The 21,368-nt window shown below is 43.3% G+C and overlaps 1 protein-coding gene across 1 annotated transcript in view; it reads left to right on the top strand.

Moving 5' to 3' along the window:
• The window catches only part of FAM13A (family with sequence similarity 13 member A), a 229,145-nt gene that overhangs the window by 28,329 nt on the left and 179,448 nt on the right, over nt 1–21,368 (top strand). Inside the window, exon 3 of the mRNA XM_060188451.1 lies at nt 334–543. Coding sequence (XP_060044434.1) covers nt 334–543 — 210 coding nt within the window. The remainder of the gene's footprint in view (nt 1–333; nt 544–21,368) is intronic.

The raw sequence follows: 21,368 nt of genomic DNA, 5'->3' as shown, positions 1-21,368 counted from the left end.
TTCACTACTAGTGAAGCTTCCTCCCTGTAGGTGGCGGTTAGGGGCTTGAACTCTGGTCCTTATGAATGGTAACACATGCATTATATCTGGGGCACCACCACGACACCATACAGTGATGTGATATGTGTCCAAATCCTGCATGGGGTCAGCTTCTGTGGCAATTACATAAGATCTTTTCCATTATATGCAATAGGTAGTAGACATGGCTAGTTTAAGAAAACGTTTCTTACCAAATGCCAGAGCTTTGTCCAGCACTGGACCAGAAGAGCGGCCCTGGGTGCTTGCTGAGTGGTGCGCCTGACGCCTGTGGCCTTTGTCTGTTTTGTGCTGCAGGGCTGGGCCAGGAGGGCCTGTTCCGGGTGAGCGGCAGCATGAAGGCGGTGCAGCGGCTGCGGTGGACACTGGAGCGTGGAGCGACCCTGGAGCCTGGTGGGGACGGTGAGGTGAGCGCAGCGGCCAGCCTGCTAAAGCTCTTCCTGCGGGAGCTGCCTGAGCGCCTGGTGCCCGCCACGCTGCAGCCGCGCCTCCTCCAGCTGCTGTGGGGTGAGTACAGCACTTCTGCCCACACGAGGAGCCTAACATACTTACACATGCAAACACAAGACATCCTTTTAGGCCTTTGTAGTGTCTTTATTCCCACTCTCTTGCTGTTTCACCTGAAACCTCGAGGTCTCCCCTGAATTGATGCTCAGCTGATTGTGAGTGCTGTTATGAATGCAGTTTCTAGGCTGGGGGGGGGGGGGGTATCTGAATGTCTCAGACACAAAATTTGAAAGTCTTGATGTTTTGGGACCAGAGTCTGCAGTTAAAGGACTAGAGAATTCCCTCCATGCTCCCTTCCTCCCTTCTTTCCTGAGAGGTAGAGAAAGAAAGTGAAAGAGATCACAGCACCAAAGCTGGGCTTGAACCTGGGTCATGCACACATGGCAAAGCAGCACACTATCCAAGTGAGTTATTTCATTGTCCCTTCTTTTCTATTTCTTCTTTTTTTTTTCTTCTCTCTTCCTATTCTACCTCCTCCTCCGCTTCCCTCCTCCCTCCTCCTTCCTCCTCTCCTCCTCCTTCTTTAACAGAAGACTGTTCATCTCTGGTTCTACCACCCCCTTCCCTCTCAATTTCTGGCTGTCTCTATCCAATAAATAAATAAAGATAATAAATTTTTTTAAAAAAAAATCAATGTGGTATTTGGAATAAAAATGAACATACAGACCAATGGAACAAGATAGAGAACCCAGAACTAAGCCCTACATATATGCAATAAAGAGGCCAAAACTGTCAAATGAGGAAAAGAAAGTCTCTTTAACAAATAGTGTTGGGTGAATTGGACAACCACATGCAAAAAAAAAAAAAAAAAAAAGAAACTAGACCACCACCTCACATCATGCATAAAAAGCATTTAATGAGGTCTAGTACCCACTAGGAGAGGGAATGGTCACAGAGAGCTTTTGTGTTCTGGGCACCATTGGGGCCGGTAGCTTCTCTGTCACAATGCTGGCCCACAATCTCTGCAGTGGAGAGGAAGTTGTGATCCATAAGATGAAGATGGTAAGGCCCCTAGGCCTGGATGGCGCAGCAGGAACTCTGCATCAGGCAACGTTTGGCCCACCCCAACATCATGCCACTGCTCGGCACCATTGAGGAGAAAGACAGGCTGCTCCTGGTCATGCCCTATGTGAGGGAGGGAGACCTGGGAGATTATCTCTGGCAGAGTGGGCACATGAGAGAGAAGGAGGCCAGAGGGATGTTCTGCCAGTTGGTGTCGGCTATGCAATATTGCCACTCCAAAGGAGTTACTCACAGAGACCTGAAGCCCAAGAACATTCTTCTAGAGTCTGGATAAAGTAATGATCACCGATTTTGGTCTGAGTGTCAGTTTTCTTTTCTTTTTTTTAAAATTTATTTATTTTTATTATTTATTTTTTATTTTATCTTTTTGTTGCCCTTGGTGTTTTATTATTATAGTTATTATTGTTGTCATTATTGTTGGATAGGACAGAGAGAAATGGTGAGAGGAGGGGAGACAGAGGGGGGAGAGAAAGATACACACCTGCAGACCTGCTTCACTGCTTGTGAAGGGACTCCCCTGCAGGAGGGGAGCCGGGGCCTCGAACCGGGATCCTTATGCCGTTCCTTGCGCTTTGCGCCCCGTGCACTTAACTCGCTGGGCTACCGCCCAACTCCCTGAGTGTCAGTTTTCTACAACAGCCTGTGGAAAACATGTGTGGTACAGTATCCTACATGGCACCCAAGATGATGATGGGGGCCACCTATGGGCCTGGGGTGGACATATGGAGCCTGGGGATGGTGCTTTCTGAGATGGTTAAAGAACACCTACTACTAGAGACACCACAATCCAGGAATCCCTTCAGAAAGAAGCACAGGCTTTCCCCTTAGCTGCTACACCTTATGGATGGCATGCTCGACTTTGACCCCCCAGGAGCAAATGGAGTGGCCACAGATTACGATCCACCCGTGGGTGACCCAAGGCCTATGGAAGTGTACTTGGAAGCCCTTATCTGTGAGCCTTCCGCCACTGGCCAGCCCATCTCTCCCAGTCACCCCACATAGAAGAGGAGGAAGAGGAAGAAGAGGAGGTGCCTGTCTTCCCCACCTGCCCTGGGCATCAGCTCCTGGGCGGAAGACAAGGCCCAGGAGCCTAGCAAACACCCAAAGTGCTCTAGTGTACCCATCTTTGTGTCCACCCCCAGCCTTGCCCGCAACTGGTGCCTGACAACACCCTATGCATCAGCTTCCCTGGCTCTGTCCCCTCCTCAGAAGCCACCCCAGCACCCAGGGAAAAGAGCTGCCCCCACTCCAGCCGGAGCTCAGCGGCCAGGAGCGCCCCCTCCACCTGGATCACCACCTGCCATGGCACGGCCTAGAGGCTACTGAGCTGCCTCCTGTGTTGCTGCTGTGGGCTCTCCCCTCACATAGGCAGGAGGACGTGTGTCCATCTGGCCAGAACATGAGAACACAAAGCCCCTCTGAGGGCCTGGTGAGTGCCCAGAGCCTGGGCCCTTAGGGACAGGAGATTGGTCATCCAGTAGAGCATGTATGTTATTAGTGTTGGACCTGGGTTCCGATGCCCAGCTATCACATGGGAACACCATGCAAAGGAGACACTTCAGGAGCAGTGGGCGATGCTATGGTCCATCAATGTTTTTGACTGTGTCACAATCTACACCAAATTTCTTACTTGAAATAAAGTCATGGAGCTTCAAATTATAATGTCTAGAAGAGGAGGTTATCTGATAACTGAATGTGCCTAGATTTTTAAATTTTTAAAAAATATTTGTTTATTTTCCCTTTTGTTGCCCTTGCTTTTTTTTATTGTTGTAATTATTATTGTTGTTATTGATGTCATTGTTGGATAGGACAGAGAGAAATCGAGAGAGGAGAGGAAGACAGAGGGGGGAAAGAAAGATAGACACCTGCAGACCTGCTTCACCGCCTGTGAAGTGACTCCCCTGCAGGTGGGGAGCCGGGGGCTTGAACCGGGATCCTTAAGCCAGTCCTTATGCTTTGTGCCACCTAAGCTTAGTCCGTTGTGCTGCTGCTGGACTCCCATGTCTAGATTTTTTTCACATCAGAGGCTCTTTTCTATGCTCTATTTATGTTTGGTTTTATTATTATTATTATTATTATTATTTTTATATTTTATTTTTTCCCTTTTGTTGCCCTTGTTGTTTTATTATTGTAGTTATTATTGTTGTTGTCGTTGTTGGATAGGACAGAGAGAAATGGGGAGAGGGAGGGGAAGACAGAGAGGAGGAGAGAAAGATAGACACCTTCAGACCTGCCCCTGCAGGTGGGGAGCCGGGGTTCGAACCGGGATCCTTATGCCGGTCTTTGTGCTTTGCGCCACCTGCGCTTAACCCTCTGCACTACAGCCCGACTCCCGGTTTTATTATTTTTTTTAAGATTCTATTTATTAATGAGAGAGGCAGAAAAAGAGAACCAGACATGCACTGCTGGGGATTGAACTCAGGACCCCATGCTTGTGAGTCCAGTACTTTATCTACTGCACACCTTCTGGACTATTCTTTTCCATCTTTTTTTTAATAGCTTATATTTATTTATTCCCTTTTGATTATTTTGTGTTTATTTATTTTCCCTTTTGTTGCCCTTGTTGTTCTTTATTGTTGTTATCATTGTTGTTTTTATTGATGTCGTCATTGTTGGATAGGACAGAGAGAAATAGAGAGAGGAGGGGAAGACAGAAAGGGGGAGAGAAAGAGAGACACCTGCAGACCTGCTTTACCACCTGTGAAGTGACTCCCCTGCAGGCAGGGAGCCGGGGGGCCTTGAACCGGGATCTTTACGCCAGCCCTTGTGCTTCGTGCCATGTGCGCTTAACCCACTGCGCTACCGCCTGACTCCCCCTCTTTTCCATCTTTTATAGGACAGAATTCTGTAACCACAGTTCAGTGGTGTTTTACACATTCGAGCTAAACTCACTCTTCCACTAGCTATCTGTTCTAGCTGCTATCTGCTGCTATCAGTCTTTCCTTGCCCTTGTGTTGGAGAGTAGTATACTTCAGATTCTTTCATATTTATAGAAAATGTTTAATTTTTTTTTTGACCAAAGTACTGCTCTGCCCTGCTCTGACTGATGGTGATTCCCATGATTGAACTTGGTACTTCTTTCATGCAAGTGCCATGCAGTCCCACTGCACCATCTTCTCAGTTCCAATTTTTTTTTAATGAAAAAAATTCTTTAGAGCTGTCTGATGTTTCTAATTCTTCCTGGTGTCTTAAATTCTTAGGTAGTTTCCTCATTAGCATACCAACATGCCAAATCCCGGTATTTATTTACAAAAAAAAAAACTTAAAAAAAAGCTTTTTATTGAAGTTCATTTTGCAGAAACCTTTTGTTTCTGTCAAAGAACTGGTTTAGGAAATTTCTATGTGAAGGAGAGACTCTAATGAACCTTCTATGATCATCTTTCCCTATTGTCATGTTCAGCTTTTGTTGCAACAGCTAACCTTTCTTAGTTGACATATCCAGTTTAAGTATGTTTTTCAACCCTTGAATGGAGATGAAGGCTGTAGGCATAGTGCTTTATTGCTGATACTAAAAATGATGCCAAAAAAAAGGTGCCATCTTGCTGGCAGAGAGCTCACAGTTCAACTAGGGAAATCAAGCAAGTGCACAGAAAGGCAGAATCTGCAGAGTGAAGAGAGGTTGAGAGAGAGAGAGAGAGAGGAGTCTTTTTTGAGTCAGAAGGGTCTTAGGCCAGAAGAAGGTGTCACATGATCTGGGCTTTGCAGGGCTGGTGGCGGACCCACAGGTGGGGTGGATCTTGTGACCTGGGGGTGTTTGGAAAGCACAAGCAAGTGATTGCAGCAGTAAGCCCAGTGTGTGTTGGGAGGGGTGGAGAGATAGAAGGGGAGAGTGTGATCTCTAAAGTGAATTGTTAACCAGATACTGAAGTGGCACATTCCTGAATTAGTTTTATTATCCTCAATCATCTTTATTGCTTTGGGCATATTTTCCCTTTTTTAAAGTCACATATATATTAATCAAAGTGTCATAAACACATATGGCATTAGAAAAGAAAACAAATGAAATGTAAAGGTCAGCAAAAACAGCCAGCCGGTCTCTGCGCACTCTGGGAGTCTTCACTTCTTCACTAGAGAAGCCTAGTGTTCATTCCTCTTGCTGTTCTCCTGGTATTTGCCTCCGTTTGATAAAATACTTACAGTGTCATATATATATATGATAGTATATATATACTGATTTCTCACTTTCTTTTATAATCTCTCTTTTATTTGATAGAACAGAGAAATTGAGAGGGGAACAAAGATAGAGGGGGAGACAGAAGGAAGAAAGGGAGACACCTACAGCACATCTTCACTGCTTCTGAAGCTTCCCCTCTGCAAGTGGGGACATGGGCTGGAACCCAGGTCCTTATGCATGGACCTTGATTACTCACTTGCAGTCATTATCTTTTCACTTTTTCTTAGAAAGCTGGCAGGCTGAGTCCTGCTGTGTTTCATTATCACTGTATCACATTAGCTGAGTTGCTAATTAACATTTGATTCATGAATGACTCTGTCATTCTGTCAGGGGATGTGTGTGTGTGTGTGTGTGTGTGTGTGTGTGTGTGAGAGAGAGAGAGAGAGAGAGAGAGAGGGGAATTGTGGAATTGCCTGATGTTGTTTGTCTTACGTTTTCACTCACATCCTTTTCCATAAACATGGCTTCCTTTTTTTTTTAATAAAAAGGAAACATTGACAAAACCATAGGATAAGAGGGGTACAACTTCGCACAATTCCCACCACCAGACCTCTGTATCCCCTCCCCTCTCCTGATAGCTTTCCTATTCTTTAACCCTCTGGGAATATGGACCCAAGTCATTGTGGGATGCAGAAGGGGGGATTTCTGGCTTCTGTCATTGCTTCCCCGCTGAACATGGGTGTTGACAGGTTGATCCATATTCCCAGCCTGTCTTTCTCTTTCCCTAGTGGGGAAGGGCTCTGAGGAAGCAGAGCTCCAAGGCACATTGGTGGGGTTGTCTGTCCAGGGAAGTCTGGTCGCATCCTGCTAGCATCTGGGACCTGGTGGCTGAAAAGAGAGTTAACATACAAGGCTAAACAAATTGTTGACCAATCATGGACCTAAAGGCTAGAATAGTACAGATGAAATGTTGGGGGGAGTCCTTCATTTTGTAGATAGCTATGAGGCATATTTTAGTTATATTTCAAAGGGCCTGTAGCTATACTAGTATTGTGTTTGTTTGTTTTTGCCTGAGCCTGAAATCTGATATGCAGGGGGATCCAAGTTATTGTCTGGGGAGATGATGTCATGGCTGGGGGCTGCATTTTTTTTAACTGCACCAACAAAGCCATTGTTAACTTTTTTTATTCATCAAAATTATCTAGTGATTGATCAATTCTTTCTCTTAGAGGAGATTCTTCTTCCGCCCCTTTTCTGCTGCTTCTGCCCAAGAGGTTGCATTGATGTGACTGACCCAGTCACCCCCACTGTCTACCTGGACTTGCTGTTTCCTGAGTCACTTTTGGGCCATCGTGTCAGTTTTCAACATGTCATTCCAGTCTGGGAAATAATTGTCTCTTGGCGTTAGAAATTATGTATACACTGTCTCTCTTGGTTGGTTCATTTAAACATCTTCTTGCCTTTCTATTCTGCAGAATTTCCTCAGTGTTATTTTTCAAACCGTTTGATTTTCTTTTTTTCAAAATTTTTTAAATTTTTATTTATTTTTTTTATTTAAGAAAGGAGACATTAACAAAACCATAGGATAAGAGGGGTAGAGTTCCACACAATTCCCACCACCCGATCTCCATATCCCATCCCCTCCCCTGATAGCTTTCCCATTCTCTATCCCTCTGGGAGTATGAACCCAGGGTCGTTGTGGGTTGTAGAAGGTGGAAGGTCTGGCTTCTGTAATTGCTTCCCCACTGAACATGGGTGTTGACTGGTCGATCCATACTCCCAGTCTGCCTCTCTCTTTCCCTAGTAAGGTGGGTCTCTGGGGAAGTGGAGCTCCAGTACACCTTGGTGGGGTCATCTGTCCAGGGAAGTCTGGTCGGCAGCGTGCTGGCATCTGGAACCTGGTGCTGAAAAGAGAGTTAACATACAAAGCCAAACAAATTGTTGAACGACCATGGACCTAAAGACTGGAATAGTGCAGATGAAGTGTTGGGTGGTATTCCCTGCAGGCTCTTGTGTACTTCTGCTTTCAGGTATATATTTTTCCCTAGCTTATGGGCATGTGTGAGCATATGCTCTTTCTCAGGGGACCTGGACTATATCTAGGTTTGGGGACTTTATTGGGGAGTGGAACACCTGGAATGGAATTAGAGAATACTATGAAAGGAAAGGTCTCACCCGAGTGATGAAGCTGAAGGGTTGTCATTCCACACCTGAGGTCTCTGGACACAGTCTGAAGTGAAGCATGCTGGGGTGGCACTCATTGCGTTGAGTAGGTTGCGATCAGCTGATGCAATATTATTTGATTTGGATTGAGAGAAGCATGCAGAAAAGTGGGCCCCACCCTAAGGTTCCAGGACTGGGGGAAATATAGGCTCTATAGTGGAAATGCGAGGTTCCTGCTGTCTTAGGGTTCAAGAAGACAATGGGTAGTTATTGTTATCATCACCATTTGAATTTTAAGTTTTAGATTGAATTCAAAAAATATTTGAGGGGTTCAGGTGGTAGTGCAGCGGGTTAAGCGCATGTGGTGCGAAGCACAAGGACCAGCGTAAGGATCCCGGTTCAAGCCCTGGGTCCCCACCTCTCTTTCATTCCTCCTTTCTGACTTCTCCTCTCTCCATTTCTCTCTGTCCTATCCAACAACGACATCAATAATAGCAACAACAACAACAACAACAGTAAGTACAACAACAATAAAAAAACAAGGCAACAAAAGGGAAAATAAATAATATAATTTAAGAAAATTGGAAATCCTTGTACTGTTTCCTTTTCCTTTAGTAATGTATTTGACAGGGGACATGCTGTTTTATAAAATTGTTGTCACAGGGTTATAATATTCCATCTCTCCCAAATAATAACCTTTACTTGCCACCCCCCCCCACACACACACAAGGTACTGGGCCTCTACGCCTTTTATTAAATGGGTTAATTAATTTATTTATTTTGACTACAGGGTTATCACTGGGGCTCAGTGCTGTTACTATAAATCCACTGCTCCTGACAGTCATGTTTGCCTCTTTTTAAAACATTGAGCAACGAATTATCTGTTTAGCAGTGTTGTATCTTTTTACCAAGCCGTCTATAAAACCGTTTTTTTTTTTTATTAGTGATTTAATAATGATCGACAGGATTGTGGGATAAACAGTACAATTCTATACAGCTTCCACTGCCATCTCCTCTATTGGAAAGTTTCCTGGGAGTCGGGCGGTAGCACAGTGGGTTAAGTGCAGGTGGCACAAAGCGCAAGGATTGGCATAAGGATCCTGGTTCGAGCCCTCCGCTCCCCACCTGCAGGGGATTTGCTTCACAAGCGGTGAAGCAGATCTGCAGGTATCTATCTTTCTCTCCCCCTCTCTGTCTTCCCCTACACTCTCTCCATTTCTCTCTGGCCCATCCAACAACATCGACATCAATAACAACAACAATAAGACAGTAAGGGCAACAAAGAGAATAAACAGACAAACAAATAAATATTTAAAAAATTTTTTCTATTCTTTATCCCTCTGAGAGCATGGACCAAAGATCTTTATGGGGTACAGAAGGTGGGAGATCTGGCTTCTGTAATTGCTTCTCAGCTGAACATGGGTATTGATCTGTTGATCCAAAACCCCAGCCTGTCTCTGTCTTTACCTAGTGGGGCAGGGCTCTGGAGAAGTGGGGTTCCATGACACAGTTTTGAAGTTGTCTGCCCAAGGAAGTCAGGTTGGTGTCATGATAGCATCTATAACTTGGTGGCTGAAAAGCCTTAAGATACAAATCAAAAACTATTTAATCAGCAGGAACAAAAAAGCAAGAATAAAGCAAATGAAATTTGGGTCCTGTTGGCAAAAGCTAGGTAGTCTGTTTTAGTTATATTCCAAGGGGCCCATGACTTTACTAATTTTTGACTGAGACCCACAGCTAACATGCAGGTGGGCTAAAAGTATTGTCTGGGAAATGATGTCAAGAGTTGGGAATAGAACTAGAAAGCTGGGTCAGGGCAGAGAGTAGCTCCCAAATATGGGGAAAGTATATAAATGCTTTTAACTATAAAACCCCATTGATTTGACCTAGAGCCCCTGACTATTCATATTTAGCACAGGAACCTGTGCAACCTCTGGATCCCTGTTGGTCTGAGCTCATATTCCATGGTCATAACTAGGAACATTCTTGTCTGCCCTCATTTCAGGAACAGTCTTCCTCGAGTGTCAGAGTATACAGACTTAGCCTCCCTTCAAAGAGTGGGGTAGTTTCTATCTCTGTTGTTCTGCATTGAGGTCAAGGTCCTGTACAGGCCCCCCAAGAGGGTTTATGATGTTGTTCCTGATGGAAGTGACCAGTGACAGTGCAGACAGGGATCTGTTAGAGATCTGGGCCCATCATATCTATGTGGGAATCCAAGGATTCCCTGACTAGGGCCCTGGATGATGGGGTGGCCTGGTAGTGACCAAAAAGGGCCATCATGAAAGTATTCTGGTCTCTTGCCCTAATCCAGCCTTTGTAATCTTTACTTTATCTGAAAGGATTCAACTGAGAGTGGTGAGGGAAGTGAAATAGGAAGTAGGTGAGGAGGGTATCTAGGTCTAAGTAGAAAATATTTGATTAAGTACTTTATGGTGTCCTATTTAGATCTTTCTGTTTTCTTGCTGCACTTACTGAGTTACTACAGACTGTTGGGCCCTTTTATGGTATATATTTTCTCCCAACTTATGGATACATGTGTACATGTGCCCTATCTCATGGGCCCTGGTCCATGGTCTAAGTTCTCTAACTTTGTTATGAAGCTTCTTTTTTTAAAAAAAAATTTTTTTTTTTATCTTTATTTATTTATTGGATAGAGACAGCCAGAAACTGAGAGGCGATGGGGAGATAGAGAGGAGAGAGACAAAGAAACACCTGCAAACCTGTTTCACCACTCATAAAGCCTTCCCCCTGCAGGTGGGGACCGGGGCCTCAAACTCAGGCCCTTGTACACTGCAATATGTGCGCTCAACCAGGTGCACCACCACCCGGTCCCAGGAAGGTTTTTTTTTTTTTTTTTTACCAGAGCACTGCTCAGCTATGGTTTATGGGGTGGTGCAGGGGATTGAACCTGAGACTTTGGAGTCTCAGGCATGAGAGTCTCTTTGCATAACCATTATGCTATGTACCCCTGCCAGGAAGCTTCTTTTAAATTTTTTTTTTATTTATAAAATAGAGATATTCAGGGCTGCAGGTGTCTCTCTCCCTATCTCCGCCTCCCCTCTCAATTACTGGCTATTTCTATACAATAAATAAAGTTAATAAAAATGTTTAAAAAATAAAATGGAGATATTGACAAGACCATAGGATAAAAAGGGTGCAATTCCACACAATTCCCACCACCAGAACTCTGTATCCCATCCCCTGACTCCCTTGAAAGCTTTCCTATTCTTTATCTCTCTGGAAGCATGGACCCAGGGTCATTATGGGGTGCAGAAGGTGGAAGGTCTGGCTTCTGTAATTGCTTCTCCTCTAAACATGGACATAGACAGGTTGATCCATACTCCCAGACTGTCTCTCTCTTCCTAGTGGGGTAGGGCTCTGGGGAGGTGGGTTTCCAGGACACATTAGTGGCATTGTCTGCCAATGGAAGTCCGGTTGGCATCATGGTAGCATCTGGAACCTGGTGGCTGAAAAAGAGTTAAGATATAAAGCAGAACAAATTGTTGACTTAATCATAAACCTAAAGTCGAGAATATTGCAGATGAAAATTTTGGGGGACGGATCTCCATTTTGGAAAAAGCTAGTAGGTCTAGACTAGGTATATTCCAAGGGGTCCATGCCTTCACTAGTTTTTGCCTGATGATGGGGAAGCTCCTTTTTTAACCCCTCTCCACATACCCCTTTTAGAGTCCTGAGAGCTTCTGAAATTGGCCCTGAGTTTATCATGTTTCACCTTCTGTGTTTCCTTGCTTTGTTTCTTAAATCCCACACATGGGTGGGATTATCTAACATTTGGTTTTCTCCATTTTGATTTATTTGCTTAATGTAGCTCCCTCACGTTCCATCCATGCAGTTCCAGTAGTCATGGCCTCATCACTTCTTACAGCTCCATAGTATTCCATTGTTTCTTTAGACCATGGTTTTCTTACTTATCTGTTGGACACCTGCACTGCTTCTAAATCTTGGCTATTACAAACCACTCTGTTTCTTTATCAGAGCACTGTGTTCCTGTTTCCTGTCATTCTATTCTTACCCTTTTGAAGATCCAACTAAGCTTTCCAGGTTTTATTTGTCTTTTCTCTTTCCTGTATTTTCATGGTTGTTGTTTGTGATAAATCTTTTTTCTCAAGCCTTTTATGCAAGCATGTGGTGATTATCCATTGTTGTGACTTAAGAAGAACCTTTTGCATGTGGGGCCTGGGGTTTTATTTAGTGGAGTTCTTCATTTTAGTAACTTTAGACACAGCCAATCTGTTGGGAATGTCAGTATGTGGAGGTGATTTTCTCTGAGGTAAGAGAGGGAAGGAGGAAGTGTATTAGTGGGCCTGGGATTTCCAAATAGATTTTCATAAAACCTCACATTTTCAACTGCGAGGTTAACCAGAAAAGCAGCCAAGGGCTGACTATCCTGAGCACATGTCCCCATGGAGGAGAGATCAGTGACAAGCTTTCTGCCACCTGCTCTCAGTCACCTGTACTCATTTGCAGGTGTCTTTGAAATCTTCTGTCTCTGCTGTTTTTATTTATCTATTTGTTTTTGCCCTTGGGCACTTCTGCTTTTTTTGAGCATCCTTTTACATTCATTTTAGTGGTAGAAACCTCTAAATGAACCACTAGGGAACAAGATCATGTAAACATTTCTGATCTCTCTCTGCCTCCAGGATTATGGCTGGGGTTTGGTGCCTGCACTACAAATCCACTGCTCCTGTGTTAATTTTTATCATTTTTTAAAATAGGACAAAGAGAAATTGAGAGGGGAGGGGAAGATAGAGAGGAAGAGAGAAAATAGATACACCTGCAGACCTGTTCCACTGCTTGTGAAGTGACCCCCCCCGCCCCAGCAGGTGGGGAACCAGGGTCTCAAACAGAGTGGCATTTTGTACTATGTGTGCTTAACCTGTTGCACTACCACCTGCCCCCCTGATCTGTCTCTTTAAATGCACAGTCTCCCTACTCTTTTAAAGTCACTGTACCGGATTTTTATTTATTTACTTATTTATTTTTGCCACCAAGCTTATCACTGGAGCTCGGTGCCTGCATGATTTCACCACCATTACTTGGTGATCACTAATTTTCTCTCTCTCTCTCTTTTTTTTTTTTAGAGATAGAAATACTGGGCAGGGGAGGGGGGACAAGAGGGAGAAGAAGAGAGACATCCGCAGTCCTGCTCCACCGCTCATAAAGCTTTCCACCTGTAGGTAGAAACCAGAGGCTTGAACCCAGGGCCTTGCACATGGTTAACATGTGCTCTCTATGGGTTATGCCAATCCCTGGACTCTGGACCTGATTTTTAGTGGAACATTATTTACTATGGCAGCTGTGCAAACAACCTATGAGAGTTAAGTGCCCGTGAATTTTAACTTCTGCACATTTGGTAATTTAAGCAGTAACTTTTTCTTAAGAATACAATCTTATTACAAATGGGGTCATTTTATTCAGTACAATGCCTCATTATAAAAAAAAAATCTGATTGAGTAAATTGATTTGCATGACCTCTGTTTTTCTTCATCATCTGAACTCATCAAGGTAAGCTTGAGTTCAGTCTTTCTTGTCCACACTACAAGCCATCATGCCACTTGTATTCTTTAGGGTTAGTGAAATGGTTTTACTGCATACATTTTATTTATTTACTTGTTTTTTTGTGTACCTACATATGCATATACACACACAAGAGAAGAGAGAGACAGAGACAGAGAGACACCATAGAGCTGAGTGCACTATCCAGACAAGCTATTTTGCTGGCCCAGATTATTTGTAGATTTTATTTATTTATAATTTAATTTACTTTTTGTCATCACTGCAATGTTATTGCTCTCGGACAAATTTTTTCCAGATGGAAAGACAGAAAGAGAGAGAGAGAGAGAGAGAGAGAGAGAGAGAAAGATAGCACAGCACCGAAGCTTCCCCAGTGCATGAGGTCCCCGCTCCAACCTGGTTTCTGAGCCTCACAAGGCAGGTGCAGTACCCAGATGAGCTGTCTTGCTGGCTCTTTAAAGTATGGAGCTCAGGGGGTCGGGCAGTGGCACAGTGGGTTAAGTGCATGTGGCGCAAAGCGCAGGATCCTGGTTCAAGCCCCCGGCTCCCCACCTGCAGGGGAGTCGCTTCACAGGCGGTGAAGCAGGTCTGCAGATGTCTATCTTTTTCTCCCCCTCTCTGTCTTCCCCTCCTCTCTCCATTTCTCTGTCCTATCCAACAATGAACAATGTCAACAATGGCAATAATAATAACCACAATGAGGCTACAACAACAAGGGCAACAAAAAGGGGGAAAAATGGCCTCCAGGATCGGTGGATTCATGGCGCAGGCACCGAGCCCAGCAATAACCCTGGAGGGGAAAAAAAGTATGGAGCTCAATGTACTAGTGTTGGGTAGTTGTTACACTAGATACTAAGTCATTGTTCTTTGGGTAAGATGAGCTCCATAGGATGCCTGAGACATTTTTTCTCTTCCCCAAGTTAATTCCTTCTTCCTGAGAAGTTTATTTCCTTTCAGAATGATTCAGCCCTCACAATTTTCTGTCTCTGTACTATGCAGAATTATGAGCTGAAACTCCAAGCCCAAGCCCTCTCTAATTTCAGCTCATGATTGTTAGGTTTTCTATAAACAATGCTAAATATGTAAGCTATTCTATATAAAATGTATTTTCACATGAGACTCTTAAATCATTCTCTGGCATGTGGTGGTGCCTGGGATTGAACTGGAATCTCTGGGGACTCAGGAATGCCCACCCTGTGTATTATTGCTTTGCTATCTTCCTGGCAACCTAAGCTGCTTTTTTTTCCCCCTAGGCAAAGATCTAAACCCAGAGCAGAATGCAGTGGTTTCTATCAGCTGGCCTACTGGGGTTAGGGTGCCTCTCAGATGTGAGAAGTTTACACTGGAATAAGTTGGGGACCCAGAGCCAGGATTTCACACACAACCCCAGACATGTCAGCTCTTTCTGCTTCTGTTCAGATCCATGTGGTAGGAATACCCCTATTAAGATTGTAGCCATCTCCCACCTCTAGTATCACAGCTCCTGATAACTTAATGAGCTTTAGTTTGCTGAGGCACATGGAGGTCTTTATTTTCCTTAGTGCAGCTTTGGACACTGAAAGATCCTAGTAAGAGGTGAGTGGGATTTTGAGCAGTAACTCCACATTAGAACTGATGGTCTTAGGAGTTGGGCAGTAGCACAGCAGGTTAAGCACACATGGCACAAAGCGCAATTCAACCCTCTCTAGGCCTTCCTCTGCCGTCATGTTCCAGAACCTGAACCCTCCCCCCCAACCTCAGAGTCTTTTACTTTGGTGCAATATACCAAACCCAGTCCAAGATTTGCTTTGCAAGGGCCGGCGTAAGGATCCGGGTTCGAGCCCCCGGCTCCCCACCTGCAGGGGAGTTGCTTCACAAGTGGTGAAGCAGGTCTGCAGGTGTCTATCTTTCTCTCCCCCTCTCTGTCTTCCCCTCCTCTCTCCATTTCTCTCTGTCCTCTATAACAACGACAACATCAATAACAACAACAATAATAGCTACAACAACAATAAGAAACAACAAGGGCAACAAAAGGGAAAATAAATAAATATATATATTTTTTAAATTTCTAAAAAAAAAAAGAACAGATGGTTTTGAAGTGTTTGGGAGTATCTGTGTATATGAATTTGTTGAACTCTTACCTATTATCTTTTTTTTTCTTTATTAGAATTAATGGTTTATGGTCAACAGTAAAATATAGTAGTCTCTACATGGGTAACGTCTCTCAGTTTTCCACATGATAATTCAACCCCCTCTAGGTCTTCCTCTGCCGTCATGTTCCAGAACCTGAACTGCCCCACCCCCCCAACCCCAGACTCTTTTACTTTGGTGCAATATACCAAACCCAGCCCAAGATTTGCTTTGTCTTTTCCCTTCTGTTCTTATTTTTCAACTTCTGTCTGTGAATGGGATCATACCATGTTCATCCTTCTCTTTCTGATTTATCTTAGTTCACATGATTCCTTCAAGCTCCATCCAAGATGAAGTGAAGAAGGTTAGTTCACCAGTTTTAATAGCTGATATATATATCACAACTTACTCAGCCATTCATCTATTGTCTTTATAACTGTTCTTTCTATCCATGATGGCTTATTATTTAAATTATTATTATTTAAAAACTTTTATTGACATTTTGTTAAAGTATTAGGAGACATAGTAGAAACTTCATCTTTAATCAGAAGTTTAACTGACTTTATACACACACACACACTTTATTTTATTTATTTATTTTTGCCAGGAGGGTCATCATTGGGACTCATTGCCTGCACAACTCCACTGTTCCCAGTGCCCATGTTTTTTATTGAGGGTGAGAGACAGAGAGAAGAAGAGATAGTTCAGCACTGCTCCACAACTCATCAAGCTTCTCCTGCAGGTGGGGACCAGGGTCTTGTACCAAGATCTTCACACATGTTAACACATGTGCTTTACCATATGAACCATCCCCCCCCCAATTGATTTTTAAGCTTGATACAGTTACCTTTTTTTAAGTAATGTAATTTTTCTTAGTCAATAATGGTGCACAAGGTTATACAATCACAGGGGCATATTTCCTTTTAACAGCTTTGTTAAGCTATAATTTACACACTATAAAATTGAACCTTTTAAAGAGTGCAAATTCAGTGGCTTTTAACAATTCAGTCTACAACCATCAGCACTATCTAGTGCAGGATATTTCTTAACCCTCTAAAAAGAAACTCCCAAGTCCATTAGCAGACACTCCTTACCCCTCCCCCTCACTATCCCTCCACCCTGCCCAGCCCTAGGCAAACAGTTGTCTACTTCTTGCCTATCAAGATCTGCCAAGTGTGGGCATTTCATAGAAATAGAATCCCATTTAATGTCTGTGTGTGGTTGGTTTCTCGTACTTAGCCTACATTTCAAAGTTCATCCGTGTTGGAAGCTTTATTAGTATTGCATTCCTTTTTATGACTGGTTAATATTCAATTATATTACTATATCACATATTTGTGATTCATTTATGTATTGAGCGTTTTTGTACACAGTTCCACACGGGCATATATTTTCACTTTTCTTTGGTGTCCTCCTAGGCATGGAGTTAACTGTACAGTGTCTTTATATTCAACATTCTTTCAAAATTATATTTATTTTGAGGCAGTGAGCATAGCTGCCTTCCAAAATTGTATTTATTTGAGAGAGAGAACACAAACACAGAGCACTGCTCAGCTCTGACTTACGGTGGTGTTGGGAATTGAACCTGAATCCATGGACCCTCAGGCATGAGTTTCTTTTGCATAACCATTATGCTGTCTCCACAGCCTATATTTGACATTTTAAGGATCAGTTTTCCAAAGCAGCTGCACTGCTATATATTCCAAACAGCAGCTAATGAATTTAATATTTCTATAGCCTCACCAATACTTGTCACTGTGTGTGTGTGTGTGTGTGTGTGTGTGTGTGTGTGTGTGTGTCTCTGTGTGTGTGTGTGTTTAATTTTAGAACTTCTTGAAATACAAATAGAAGCATTTGTGATAGCATGGGACTATGGACTTGGAGAAAATAGAGGAATATCAGTTACTCTAAAGTCAAGAAGAGATTATCTGCTGAGGATATTTGGAATAAATAGCTACAAACTAAGAGAAATTTTTAGTAAATTCTGTGTTTTTCACTAATGTGAGAATCATATTATTTGTATTGACCTGGCAGAAGAGAAGAGGAGAGAGAGAGAGAGAGAGAGAGACAGAGAGGAAGCCAATGAGTAGTTTACTAAGAGAACACACAGCTTCTATTAATAGAAAACCAGGCCACAGAAAACAAATATTGAACATGTATTTAAAGACTATCAGCTTGAAGGGATGCCAAATGATTAGCTTGTTAGCCACTGCTGCTCTGTTAAACTGTTTTCTGAACATCAACTTTACAGAACCCATGAACATACTCAGCTTTTATTACAAGGCCACAGTTTGGAGACAGAAGGAGGAGGAGACTTTCAAAACAGACTTAACCATAAAGCTTGATGGTTTTACTCAGGGACCCCACAACACTCCTCTCTGAGTAGTGTCGGGGAGGGGAAGGGCCAGAGCTAATGTGGTTTTCGCTGAAACTACACATCTACTGTACTTTGCCCACTTGGCATTGATGTTTATGGAGAAAGTCAAGAAGTTGCTGGTGTGGTTTGCGATTCATGTGTTGTACTGTGGGACACTCCCTCTAGGCAGAGATTGTCCAGCTGTCCCATGCACAGATATCCCCACAGAGACTGGCTCTTTAGTGGTTAGGTGTTTGTGTCTGGCCCAGATAGGGCTTCTGGTTTGCAATTGTAGACAGAATGTTTTGCATGACTTAATTTCTCAACTCTGCCTCCATCCCTTCTGACAAGCTCTCTTGTCTATAGGTGTCTTCAAGAATTGGGCTACATTTCAAACTAATAACTGCAAACAGTCACAGAATCCTTTGTTCTTCCTTCCATGTTTTTTTCCCTGTGCTTTAGCCCACAGGTGCAGGGGGTAAATCATCAGTAAAGCTGTGGGCTCATTCTGCCGTAAATGGCATACTGCTCCATCTTGCCGAGTCTACCCAGAATGATAAGATCTAGTTTTATTAATAATGCCTGAGAATAGACTCTAGTTCATCAATTTTTATTATGCATTTTATCATCCTTCCCTTTGAAAAATGCCTGTGAAGTTTTTGAGGACTTTGTCATGGGCAAGGGTTCTTCAAGAGCTGTAAACATATAATCTCTTCTTTTATGTTAAAGGATACTCATTTCAAGAAGATGTGATTATGTCTATTGGCTTCTCATCACATGAGTGAAAGCGTGATTCCACATCTTGGGAAGGAAAGGCAGAGAGGAGATTTAGTTGAATCCATTGGGAGTGGTGTGTTATTGCTTCATTTCCTGTTCTGTGAGTGCATACTTAGAAAGCGTGTATATCTGGCTGGGAAATAACATACTTGGTAGAGTATGTGGCCCTGGGTTCAAGCCTCTCTTCCAAGTGAGTACAGCATGGTGCCAGGGAAGACTATGCAGATGGTGCTGCACACCTCATTTTCTCTCATTTTTTAAATTAATGATTTTACATGTCAACAGGGGTATAATTCCATACCACCAGAGTTCTGAATCCACAATCCCTCTATTTTAATCTACAGCAGTTTTCCAAGGTTGCAGATATGAGCTATTATTTCTACAACTGTATGTCTATATTTGTATATAATTGCCCTCTTTTTTTTTTAAGGTCCTGTCTTCTCTTCCTTTCCGTGCTACATATAACCTTATTACTATATCCAAATATCTCTCCTCTTTTCATTTTCTCTCTCTGGGTCCTGATAGAGTGGCATTCAGAGCGCTCTTATTCTCTTCCTCCTATTATTTCTCTCCCACTGGCAGTATAGATCAAAATTGTCTTTGGGATGCAGAAAGTAGGAGTTTCAGCTTCTGTAATTGTTTCTCCACTCGTCATGGGTGTTAGCAGGTGGATCCATATCCCCAGACTGTTTGTACCTTTCCCTAGTGGGGTAGAGCTCTGGAGAGGCAAGGTTCCAGGACACACTGGTGAAGTTGTCTGCTCAGGGAAGTCAGGATGGAATCATGGTACCATCTGTAACTTGGTGGCTGAAATGCAACAAGGTATAAAGCGGGACAAAATGGTTAATGAACAAAAGACAAAAATTAGGAATTGAGCAGATTCTGTTAGGGATCTCAGGGTGGAAGGAAGCTAGGAAGTTTTAGGCATGTTTCTAGGTGCCCACGACCATCATGATTTTTGCTTGAGTTTGATATAGCTAACATGGAGTTGGATAAAAATAGTCTGACAAGATGGTGTCAGAATAGAGAAAAGGACTAGAAAGTTGGATTAGGGCAGAGAGGAGCTTCCATTCTTGGGGAAAAAAAACTATGAATAAAATTAACTATTTAACCCCATCCACCTGATCCAGGGCATATATGTGTGTGTGTGTGTGTGTGTGTGTGTGTGTGTGTGTGTGTGTGTGTATACATATATATATTTTTTTAGCACAGGAGCCTGTGTAACCTCTGAGTCATCGTTGTTGATCTGAGCTCTCAGCTTATGGTCACATCTGGGAACATTGCAGGCTGCATTCATTTCAGGACCAGTCTTCCTTGAGTGGCAGGGCAGGATACCCAAGCCTCCCTTCAGAGACTGGGCCAGTCCTCACCATCACTGCTTTATGGTAACAGCAAGGGAGATCCTGGGAAGACCCACAGAGGGATTATGATGGTGTTCCTGATGGAAGTGACCAATGGTCATACCTCCTTTTCTCTATCTTAAATAAAATAATGAAAAGTTGGCCCAGGAACAGTGCAAAGACAAATGCTTGAGGTGCTTGATACCACAAAACTAAATAAATAAATGAAAGAGCAAGAGAGAAAAGAAAGTACAGGTCTATCACCCCTGCTATATTTATTTTCATATTTTATAAAACAACTTGTGTGCAGACATTCTTGAAGGCTTGTATTATGTCATTCCTTTCACATACTCTCCCAGGAGCTATAGTTTATCAGTGAACTAAACTTCCTGCTTCCACCACTCATCAATTTTGCTTGGTTATTTGTTGATTCAGGAAGCATTTCTTCCCTTTTCTCTCTTTTTTTTTTTTTTTTTTTTTTTTTGCCTCCAGGGTTATTGCTGGGGCTCAGTGCCTGCACTACAAATCCACTGCTCCTGGAGGCCATTTTTTCCCATTTTATTGCCCTTGTTGTTATTGTTGCCATTGCTGTTGTTGTTGGATAGGACAGAGAAATTGAGAGAGTAGGGGAAGACGGAGAGAAAGATAGACACCTGCAGACCTGCTTCACCGCCCACGAAGCGACCCCCCTGCAGGTGGGGAGCCAGGGGCTCAAACTGGGATTCTTACGTGGTCCTTGCACTTTGTGCCATGTGCGCTTAACCTGCTGTGCTACCGCCCAGCACCCAGATAGCATTTCTTTTCTTTAGTTTTCTCTTTTTCATATATATGTATGCATGTATGTATGTATGTATGCATGTATGTATGCATGTATGTATATAGAGAGTGAGCTATTTTTCTAGACCCAGGAAGTATTTCTTAAATATTTACATGTAGGGAATAGATGCTGTGTGCTTCATAATAATAGCAGCTTACTTTCTTAGAAATCAGACTGCCGGCATTTGAATTGCAGCTCAGCTACTCAGGAATTGGGCGTTGTCACTTGCGGTGACAGGATGCAGAAAAAGGAGGTTTAGAGCAGAAAGGGAACTCAGTCCTTTATTTGCGCTGGCACCTCAGCGTTGGGTGAGAGAACAGCAGTTTGGGTCATGTGGAGGTAGCAAAAATGGCCGCCTCGCACAGCAACCTTCCCTGCGTCTGATCACCGAAGTGAAAGGCAGGCAAGAGAGAAAGGGGCGGAAGAAGGAGGGCTTTTATGGGAATAGCACTTGTGAGAATGGAAAGGGGGAGGAGTAACCATAGCACTCCAGGGTAGGATAATAACTCTTGTGAGAATGGGAAGGGGGAGGAGTAACCAAAGCACTCCAACTACCGGGGGGAATTGACAATGCCCTGAGGGCACAACATG

Source organism: Erinaceus europaeus, chromosome 3, assembly GCF_950295315.1.
Source record: "Erinaceus europaeus chromosome 3, mEriEur2.1, whole genome shotgun sequence".
Classification (NCBI taxonomy): Eukaryota; Metazoa; Chordata; class Mammalia; order Eulipotyphla; family Erinaceidae; genus Erinaceus; species Erinaceus europaeus.
Note: the sequence above shows the minus strand (reverse complement) of the source record. Positions and strands in the feature narration are given on the sequence as shown.